At 39.8% G+C, this 11,410-nt stretch overlaps 1 protein-coding gene across 1 annotated transcript in view; it reads right to left on the reverse strand.

Moving 5' to 3' along the window:
- Positions 1 to 1,880: 1,880 nt before the first annotated feature.
- Positions 1,881 to 11,410, reverse strand: part of Csta (cystatin A) — a 16,758-nt gene continuing 7,228 nt past the window's right edge. The window contains exons 2-3 of the mRNA XM_004642194.2: positions 5,643 to 5,744; positions 1,881 to 2,087 (exon numbers count right to left, since the gene is read on the reverse strand). Of these exons, the coding sequence (XP_004642251.1) occupies positions 1,956 to 2,087; positions 5,643 to 5,744 (234 nt within the window). The 3' untranslated portion in view covers positions 1,881 to 1,955. The remainder of the gene's footprint in view (positions 2,088 to 5,642; positions 5,745 to 11,410) is intronic.

Genomic DNA, 11,410 nt, shown 5'->3' on the forward strand with positions numbered 1-11,410 from the left:
CTTTCTTTCTCTTTCTTTCTTTCTTTCTTTCTTTCTTTCTTTCTTTCTTTCTTTCTTTCTTTCTTTCTTTCTTTCTCTTTCTTTCTTTCTTTCTTTCTATCTTTCTCTTTCTTTCTCTCTTTTTTCTTTCTTTATTCCTTCCTTCCTTTCATTCTAATTGTTCCTTTCCTTTGTTTCCCTTTCACAGTATCTATTGTAACTTTCAGATTTTGTTTATTTTTGGAGTCTAACACTAGGAAGACAATACAATGTTTACACATGCAGGTCTGATTTATTTCATCTGTGAGTATGATTTCTGTGGTCCATTTACCTATAAAACTCTCAGATTTTGACTTTTTTATAGCTGAGTAATACTCCACTGTATAAAAATGCCACATCTTTTTTTTTTTATCTATTCCTCAATTGATGGGCATTTTGGTTGTTTCCAAGATTTAGCTACTACAAATTGTGCTGCTATAAACATGGGTGCACATATATCACTGTGGTATGTTTTCATTTATTCTGGAAAAATACCCAGGAGGAGAATAGCTGAGTTCAGTGGAACCTCCAGTCCCACACTGATTTCCACAGTGGTTGTGCCAGTCTGCACTACCACCAACAGTGGAGAAGGGTTCCTTTATCTCACAGCCTCTCCAACATTTGTTATTAGTTGACTTCTTGATGATAGCTATTCTTTTTGGGGTGAGATGAACTCTCATTGTTGTTTTAATTTGCATTTCTTGGATTATGAATGATATTGCACATTTTTTCATATATTTATTTGCCATTTGTATTTCTTCATCTGAGAAGTATGTATTCCTCTCAGATATTAATTTTTGATTGGGTCTTTGAATTTTGTAGTCCTAATTTTTTTTTAAAAAGTCTTTATATGTTCTGTATAGAAGTCCTTTGTCTGAGAGACAGTCAGCTATTTTTTTTTTTTCATAATTTGTGGGTTTTCTTTTCATTCTGTTGGTGAATTCTTTTGATGTGCAAAAACTGCTTAATAAAATGAGGCCCCAGTTGTTGATTCTTTGAAGTACTTCCAGGAAAATTTGGCTTTTATTTCATAAGCTGTCTGTCTACCCTGATGTTTTTTAAGATTTCTACCTACTTTCTATCCAGGAGATTTAGTGTTTCTGTTTTATCGTTTAGATCATTGATCTATTTGGACTTTAGTTTAGTTCTTAGTGGTAGACATGAGTCAAGATTTTAGTCTTTGGCATGTGGAAAGCCAGTTTTCCCAGCACCATTTATTTAAAAAGCCGTCTTTCTTCCAGTGAACATGGCTAGTCCCTTTGTCAAAGATAAGGTGACTCAGTATGTTTGTAGTTGTTTCTACATCTTTTAATCTGTTCCACTGATCCTCAGTTTCTTTTCTATTCTTTCTTCTTTTTTGTTTTGCTAGTATCATGCTTACTTTGTCACAGTAGCTTTGTGGTATAACTTCAAGCCAGAGATTGTGACAAACCCTTAAATATCTGGGGAAAAAGGGTTTTTTTTTTTGTTTTTGTTTTTGTTTTTGTTTTTGCAGCTTTTCCTTGAGTTTAAGATTGTTTCAAAATAAAAATATATTTTGTAAAATATCTGATCTAATCTTAAGATATGAGGATGAAGAGGGACTCTTGGGTTCTGAGAAATCACAGGGAATAGGAGGTTGATGAACTGATGACTCAAGACAAAACCCACCTGCTGGGATTGAAAGGGACTAAGATTTCTAATTAACATTAATTTCATTAATTTCTTTTCATTTCTTTTTTTTTTTTCCCCTTGGTACTGGGGATTAAACATGCAATTTCTCTTCTAAAACAAAAATTCTGATTTTGAGAAAGTGAAGGCCATTTCTATTTAATAAAACATACATAAAACAGGAATTTACTTGAAAAGGAATGTTTATTTATTAATGGTTATATTTACTAGCAAGGATAATTAATCTGTGGCCAGTGCAAAGAATCAGACCACTTTGGAATGCAGCACTAAAAGCCAGTCAGCTCATCGTCCTTGGTTTTTCCTGTCTGGTAATCAGAAAGTTCCAGCCCATCTTCATTTTGTCCAGGAAGAGGTTTGAATACTTTAATGTGGATATAACTCTGGTCACCTACCCGAATCTGAAAAGAGAGAAAAAGCAAAAGCTGATTTATTCACCTGAATCTACATTAACTGAAAGGTCTACAGGTCTGTGAAGACATTCCTGCTATTAGTCTTTTTTGAACGGCAATTCCAGGTGTAGGCCAGCATTCTTAGACTGGCTTACGATAAGCCCACAATCTTCTTCTTTTTTTTTTTTTTTGGCGGAACGGATTGAACTCAGATGCTTGCTCTTACCAGGCAAGCACTTATTCTACTGATCCATCTCCCCGGCCCACCACAATCTTATACAAAAAAGGCTAAGAAGCATATGTCATTGCAAAAATCATACACTCTAGGTTTAGTTATCATGTTTTTAAAATTATAATTTAGGCACAAATGACAATCCAGAGTTGCACGTCTTTCAAAGATGCATGGAGCAGAATCAAGTGGTAGCCTGTATGTTTTGGTGATTCTGTTTTCTGACTTCCAAATTGGGAAACTGTTTGCTGTATATACATATGTACTTATTATTTACTTATATACTTATTTATTTATTTATAAGTATGTATTTGGTGCATGGGGCAGGCTTCAATCTTGGCAAACATGATTACAGGCCCCACAACAATGCTCTGCCTCTAAATCTTGACTGCTCTTGTGTGACCTTTGTTAGTTACTTCACCTTCCCAGGTCCTAATTTTCTCACAGTTGCACAACAAACATAGCTTATACTCATTCATCTCAACAATTGTTAGTGAGAATTACGTAAGAGAGGACGTGCCCAGCTCTCAGACCTGTGTCTGACTCAGGGTTTTATTCTCATTGTTCAGGTTAGGGGATTAAGCTCAGAAGCAGAGAGGCTTTGGTTACATCACTTTCAGTCATGAACAAGTCCAGTCAAGGTTCAAATCCAGAAGGCTCTGACACCAAAGCCTGCAGTCCTTGTACCATGCTGCATCTTGAAAGGTACCCAAGATGCACAGAGACATCAGCTCACTAGCAAGACCTTAAACCTGGAAAGTGGCCAGAGTAAAGGAACCAAGAACCAGACTGCCAGGAAGTAAGGAGGAACCTGGGGTCAGTGGCTGGAATGTTGACATTGTAGCAGGAAAGAAGGAGGGAAGGAGGGAGAGAGGAAGGAAGAAAAGAAGGACAGAAGGGTGAGAGAGAGGGAGGGGGGAAGGAGTCAGGAAGAGGGAGCAGGAGGAGAAGGAAGAGGAAGGAGAAAAAGGAGCAGGAAAGACTAGAGAAGGCTACACTTCAATCTGTCAAGGGAATAAAATTTCAAGTTGTTTCTGATGAATTTTCTTTCTTTTCATTTTTTCCCCTTGGCACTGGGGATCAAACTCAGGACTTTGTGCTTGCCAGGCAGTGCTTATGCTGCTAAGGTATCTCCCCAACCCTGTTTCCGATGAACTGATGGCTCAGTAGAATAAGTGCTTCCCTAGCAAGTGCAAGGCTCTGAGTTCAATCCCTGGTTCCACCAAAAAACCCAAAAACAAACAAACAAAAACAAAAAACAAAAGAAGACATGTGTGAGGGGGTTCATCTATGAGATTCAGGTGTTTGGCTTAATCACCAATTATTTAAATGATTCTAGTTTTCACAGAATGTTTCCTATTTTTCAACAAAATAATTTTTCACTGGAAAATATTCTTTTTCTATCTGTGAGGGAGGACTGGGACAGGAGACCACAATGTCACTGCTGTCTGTGGACTGCAGGGTTCCATTCAGGAGTCCCTGAGCCTGGTGTAAACCAGGAGCCCCAAGTAGGTTGGACTGGGCTGATCCATGGACATAACCCAGTGTGGTAACTTTTCATTGTTGAGCTAGCTAGCTCCAATTATTAATATTAGTATTCGAAAAATATTTTTAAAATTGTATCTTGAAATAGATAATCATGAAAGAGAAATAAACCACACTGCACCCTGATCAAATTGTTAATTATATCTTTTTTTTTTTTTTTTTGGCAGAACTGGGGATTGAACTCAGGCTCTTTTGCTTGCCAGGCAAGTGCTTATTCTACTGAGCCATCTCCCTGGCCTCTAAAATTGTTAATTATAAAGAGTAGGCAAATATACTTGAATAGCTGTTATTAATTTTTTAAGTCAGAAAAGTCATCTCTTCAACACATAAGGGCAAAAATGGCTCCCAAACATGCCCATGTGGACTGGCTGATTAGGTTCCCCCTTTCAAAACAAGATTTTTTTCCTTTAGGACTGAGTCAGTATACCACTTAATTTTTTGATAAAGCTATACAATTGATTTTGTTTTTTGTACTATGAATCAAACTTATGACCTTGTGCTTCCCAGGCAGGTGCTATGCTGTTGAGCTATATCCCTGGCCTTACAATTGATTTTTAAATATTTTATATGTGTCTATTTATTTATTTTGGTATTCAAAATTGAATTAATGAAGGGACCAGGGAGATGGCTCAGTAGAATAAGCACTTGCCTGGCAAGCAAAAGGGCCTGAGTTCAATCCCTGGTTCTGCTTAAAAAAAAAAAAAAAAAAAAAAAAAATTGAATTAATGGTCTTTTCACTGACTTACATTCACAACTCTTTGTTTTTATTGCTATTTTGAAGCAGGATCTCATTAAATGGCCCAGACTGGACTCAAATTTTTAATCCTCCTGCCTTAGCTTCCCAAAATGCTGGGATTATGGGTGTGTGGTGCAACCCCTGAAGCTTTAACAATATTTAAATACTCCACTGCTTCAAACTGGAGAGTGCCACAAGCTGAATTGAGTCACAGAAAGTTATTTAAATTATATATGATTTTAAAAAGTTTTTATTTATTTGAAACAGTATCTCTCTATGCAGCTCGGACTCATAGTGATCCTCCTGTCTCAGCCTCCCCAACCCTGGGATTGTAGGTGTGCGCCACCATGGCTGGGTTCAGTGACTGGCTTTGCCCCCTACCCCCAGGTTCCAGGGCCAGCACCACATGCAGTCCTGGGGATTGAACCTGAGTCGTTATGCTTGCCAGGCAGGAGCTTAGACCACTAAACTATCTCCCCAGCCCAAATTATATATAATTTTAATTTTTATTAGTATACATTTGCAGTATATTTAAGTAATATTAATCAAGATACTTAACAGGCAAAAATGGTTAAAATTCTTTTCACGACACATTATTCAAGTCGTGCCTTAAATCCATTTAATGTAGACACTCAGGACCATGAAGCTTTGAGGTGATGGTACCTGCCATAGTCCCCATCCCTAGGGAGCTGAGATGTTACCCTTCTAAAGACACTGAAAACAGCCATGGCCACAAACCAAGCATGCCCTGAACTGTTATGAAGTCCTTTTCTGTATAACTTCTAGAAATGAGGAGCTGAGAATCAATTAACAAAGCTTTCTAAATTCAGTAGAGTGGCATAAGATCCTCTACAAATCTGAGCAGCTGCCACTTGCAAGGTATCACACTGGCATCCTAATTGAGGATGATGGGTAGGGTGCCAGGAAATAACATCAAAAGTAGTTGTTTTTGGTATCAGGAGTTGAACTGAGGTCCCCACCCCCTTACCAGGCAGGCCCTTAAGCCCTGAGCTATCCCTCCGCCCAAGTCCTAGTGTAGATGTTGAAGTCTAACCTTAATGTAGTAATTTATTCCAGCAACCACTTGACTTTTATACTCTTCAGCTATGAATTCTTGGTAAGACTCATTTGTTTTTTCTTCAAGCTGTGGTTTGACCTTAAAAAGACAAAAAACAGAAACAAATTATCAAAGCTATGTTAGACACTATTTATGTGATTTACAAATCTGGAAAGCTCATGCTCCTAAAAATAGTCAAAGATGATAAAGAGTTTCTTTTGTATTTCAAAGGAAAACAGTTATCTTTTGGAAGAGTACATAGAACCAGGTGTAGTGATCCCAGCACTCAGGGTGCTGAAGTGTGTGGATCCACCAAGAGTTTGAGGCCAGCTTGGACTACATAGTGATGCTGTCTCAAGAAACAATCAGGGCCAGTGAGATGGCTCAGTGGAATAAGTGCTTCCCTGGCAAGCTCAAGGGCCTGAGTTCAATCCCCGGTTCAGTAAAAAACAAAACAAAACAAAAAAACCTCCAACAACAACAACAAAAAAGTCAAACAGAGCTGAGTGGGGTGGTTCAGGCCTGTAATCTTAACATTTGGGAGGCTAAGGCAAGAGGATCACCAGGAATTCAAGGCCAGCCTGGGGTATATAATGAGACCCTATTTCAAAAATAAATAAATAAATAAATAAATAAATAAATAAATATTTTAAAAATCAAAGAAATTTTCTTACTTTAGGCTTAATTAAGGGCAAGTCCATATAGTAATGCAGTATAGTAACAATTGTTACTGGTAAAGCTCCAGTAGTTATATATGTCTTTGATTAATAAAAACAAGAATACAATAATTGTTACTTAAATTTTAAAAGAAATGGTTTAAATTTTAAAATAATGTATACTGAGTTCAGTTTCTCCTACTGTTATCATTTTACATATCCACAGAATAATCATCAAAACCAGGAAATAACATGGTATAACACTACTAAACAGTCTACAAACCTTTAGAGTATTTTGCCTATTGTCCCCAAAAGGTCCCTGATCTGTTTCAGGATCCTACACTGCATTCAATTCCCAAGTCTTAGTCTATTGTGGATTCATTCCTAGGATTAATTTGTTGTTGCTCAAGACCTCAGCACTTCAGAAATATAGTGGATTGTTAGTATGCACAACGCCACTCTATTTGGATCTGTCTAGTTTCTCTTATGTAATTCATTCACATTTTGTTAGGGACAGCACAAACTGGGCTCTTAGTGTCCCTAACAGGAGCTCCCCACTTCCTTACTGTTGACGCTAACACTTAGGACATCTGCCGGGCTCATCACTATAACATTACCATTTTTGTAATTAATATAAATCTTTCAAGGAGATTCACTCAGACCACACAACTATCTTTGTTCGTACTTCCGTCCACAGTGGTAGCATCCACTGGACATTTCTTGCCTATAATAATTACTACTGTGGGGCCGGGGAGCTAGCTCAGTGGGATGAGTCTGCCTAGCAAGCACAAGGTCCCAAGTTTGATCCCCAGTACCACAAAAATAAGTAAGTAAATAAATAAATATTTAAAAATAATTTAAAAAATAATAATTACTAGTGTGGTATGGTATAAAATAAAATTGTGAGTTTTTTTCTATCATTTTTCAACTATTTGTTAATTTGAATTCTATCTTAAGAAGACCTATCCCCTCTCTACTACCCATTCACTGAATTATGTATGATTTGGGTATGTTTCTTTTATTCTATAGGTTATAATCTTTTTTCTTTTTTTGGTTTAAATTGCCTTAGATTTTGCCACCTGGAGCTCCTTCAAGCTGGTGTCTTTACAACATAGCTCTGTCATTTCATGAGCACTTCCTTCCTTTGACACTGCAACATATTCTGGGATTCTCTTGATTTTCCCAGCTTCCTCCCTAGAATCAATTATTTCTCCTAGGAGTTCCAGCTTCCTTGTCCTTTGGTATCCCTAGGGGGTGGTTCTAGGAGTCCCTGAGGAGTGCCAAATCCATGGAAGCTCAAATCCCTTGTAAGAAAACAGCATAGTGGGCCAGGGATAAAGCTCAGTGACACAAAGGCTGTGTTGCAAGCACGAGGTCTTGAGTTTGATTCCTGGTCCCCTCCACCTCCTCAGAAAAAATAACTAGCATAGAATTTGCATGTAACCTATACACATCCTTCTGTATATTTTAAATCATCTCTAGGTTATTCATAATGCCTATACAACAGAAATACTATGTAAATAGTCATATTGTACTAAGAAATAATACCCAGGCATGGGGTTGCATGCCTATAACCCCAGAACTCAGTGAATCTGAGGCAGGAGGACTGAACATTTCAACCAAGTCTGGGCAACTTAGTGAGAACTTGTCTCAAAAATGAAAAATAAAAAGTGTTGGGGATGTAGCTCAGTGAAAAATTCCTGGGTTCAACCCCAGGCACATGCTAGTCCCCTGCCACAACAGTCTGCATGTTCAATGTAGAGAAACATTTTTCTTTAAATATTTTTGACTCACAGTTGGTTCAGTCTATGGATTCAGAATCAATGGACACAGAAGGCCACCAGTGTGTAGTCCTCTGATTAAAATACAACAAAGTAGGACACATTTAGCTTTGCTCCTTTTTCTGATTTGCAACTTCTTTCTCAAACACCGACAAGCAAGCCTGCTTCTCATTATTCACAATGTACTTTCTTGCTTGTTCAGTTCTGGTATAGCAATGGAATAACTTCAGAGTTGCTAATCTTCAACTTCATGAAAAATACATCTACAAACTGGAGTACAGTATTTGCATACAGCTCTTACAAGGACTGACAAACTGCATTCACACAGGTCATCCAAGATAATCTTCCCATCCAACACAAGCCGTCTGCAAAGTCTCTTTGCTAGAGGTTGCAAGGATTAGAACTTGGGCATTGTTGGAGGCCATTGTTCTGTCTGCTATAGGAGACACAAGCTTAGGTGCCAGCACTGCTGAACCACGTGTGTAAAGGGAGCCAGACAGTCTCAGACTCAATACATAAACTAATTGTGTCCAGGATTGGTCTTTCCTTCTCACCCTCACTGGGCTGATATGTAGGAGTCTGCTGTGATCTCTGACCCAACTCATGCAAAGAACCAAGCTCCAGCTTTCTGCCAGGAAGGTGAAGGAGAAGCTTGTGCCTTGAGGTGGAGGATGGTGAGGGAAGGGACTGGAGCAACCCAATTGTTCCTCACACAACTCTCCCATCAGCACTCCTAGATCCGGTCCCGTGCCTCAGTCCTGGCTTTGGTATTTCTGAGGTTACTAATACCCGAACCATTTTAAGGTTCCAGGGCCCTGGGCTGGGAATGCAACTGTGGGGTAGAGAGCATCTAACACACACAGTCTGGGGTTCCAGCCCCAGAGCAAGAAAGACCTGCAGCAGCATCTGGCTTAGCTTTTCCTCTTCACAGATCCAGGTCCACTTAGATGGCTCAGTCATTTTCTATTGTTTCTCTGTTTTCTACCTTCCAAGTTTTGTTGCTGTCACTGAGGCTGATGGGGTCTGCCTACTTTCTATTTTCCTTATTACAGTGAGTTTGTGCTCCTGTCTCCCAGTCCTTCCCTAGCCTGTAGAGGGACAGGGTACTAACTGTGTGTCCAGTATACTTCACTTGTTGAGCAGAGGCCTCTGCACCCTTTGCCAACAGAATTTTATGTGCATTGGCTCAAACCAGGCCTTCAAAGCATGTTAGGCTCTCCTGAGGCCACCTGCCTTATCCCATTAACTCCATCCCATTAGCAGGCAGGCCTGAAAAATCTGTCTTGGTGCCTCCCTTTCTCCGCCAGATGGAGACCTTAGCTGATGAAGTTCTCAGTGTACTCAGCAGGAGCCAGATGCACTGGGGACAACCACCCATCTCCTCCACAGCCTTCAGAGGGCAAGAAAGGCACCTGATCACTTCCTTGAGGTGGAAAATGAAACTTCTAAGTGTAGAAAGGAAGAAGACAAATAATGTGAGAGAAATAGAAGAAATGGAAACCATATGAGGTAGGGTAAGGAGAGAGCCAAAGGCAAGGACAAGTGTGTGCCAAGAAGCTGGGCAAGGAGTAGGGTTCACTGTCTGGCCCTTCAACCTGACTCTTTGAACAGCCAAAGGAGGGGTGACCAGCATGGAGCATTCACTGAGTTAGGGGCCAGATTTAACCATACAACATTCCTTTTTTCTTTTTCCACTACTGGGGATTGAACTCAGGGCCTTGTACTTGCCAGGCAAGTGCTTATTCTACTGAGCTATTTCCCTGGCGCCCACACCAACATTCTTACTGACCATAATGTCATCTCTTTAACTTCATTTTATAGGTAAGGAACCCAAGGCGAAGAGGGAAGCATGAGTGCTTACGGGTGAAAAACTAGGAATCATAGTCTTTGCTATTTTACAGTCTTTGTCTGATAATGCAAGTATTGATCTGTAATCCTTCTAGTTTTCAGTCTTTTGGTCTTTATTATTGTTGTTGTTGTTGGTTTTTTTTTTTTTTTTTGGAACTGGATTGAACTCAGGCCCTTGCGCTTGCCAGGCAAGTGCTTATTGTACTGAGCCATCTCCCCAGCACTATTATTGTTGTTGTAGTGGAGACTGAATTTAGGGCCCTTGCACTGAGCCATATCCCTGACCATTTTTTGTTTTTAGATAGGGTCTCACTAAGTCACCAAGTTACCAAGGCTGGGCTCTAACTTGTGCCATACTCTCCCAGAGTGGAGGATTTATAGGTGTGCCATACCATGCCTAGCCTGCTGGTCATTCTTAGAATACATGTGTCATAAGTTTTTATTTCTATCTGTCCTACTAATAGATTCAGATTTGCCCATTGTATCTGTAGGCCATAGGCCCAGAATTTTCCATGAGAAGTGATTGACAATGTTCCATTTGTTGCCCTATAAGCACCAGCACCTGGCAGACTGTGTGCCCTGATTTCTGGCTGTGGCACCTGCAGCCTCTTCTACATTCCAATACAACATTCTGCAATTCTCAGTGCGATCTATGGAGCTGGGTGATGATATTTGAGCTGGGTAGCAAGGAAAGGGTCACATAGGGGAGTTGTTAGTGAAATCTTCAGATTCAGAAGGAATGTGGTAGAAAACCCACCAGGAAAGACAGCGCCGGGGCAAGTGAGAGCCGGACGGGCACTGGGCGACTCTATACCTCGCTGAGGAAAACAAGTAAACATAGGCAAAGGAGATCCTAAGAAGCCAAGAGGCAAGATGTCATCATATGCATTCTTTGTGCAAACTTGCCGAGAGGAGCACAAGAAGCACCCAGATGCTTCCGTTAACTTCTCAGAGTTTTCTAAGAAGTGCTCAGAGAGGTGCAAGACCATGATCTGCTAAAGAAAAAGGAAAATTTGAAGATATGGCAAAAGCGGACAAGGCTCGTTATGAAAGAGAAATGAAAACTTATATTCCTCCTAAAAGAGAAACAAAAAAGAAGTTCAAGGATCCCAATGCGCCCAAGAGGCCTCCTTCAGCCTTCTTCTTGTTCTGTTCTGAGTATTGCCCAAAATCAAAGGAGAACATCCTGGCCTCTCCGTTGGTGATGTTGCAAAGAAACTTGGAGAAATGTGGAATAATACTGCAGCAGATGAGAAGCAGCCATATGAGAAGAAGGCTGCTAAGCTGAAGGAGAAGTATGAAAAGGACATCGCTGCCTACTGGGCTAAAGGAAAACCTGATGTAGCAAAAAAGGGAGTCATGAAGGCTGAAAAAAAGCAAGAAAAAGGAGGAAGAGGAGGTGGAGGAGGAGGAAGATGAGGATGAAGAGGAAGATAAAGAAGAGGATGAGGAGGATGAAGAAGAGGATGATGATGAATAA

This window comes from Octodon degus, unplaced genomic scaffold (genome assembly GCF_000260255.1).
Source record: "Octodon degus isolate 3935 unplaced genomic scaffold, OctDeg1.0 scaffold00147, whole genome shotgun sequence".
Taxonomy (NCBI): Eukaryota; Metazoa; Chordata; class Mammalia; order Rodentia; family Octodontidae; genus Octodon; species Octodon degus.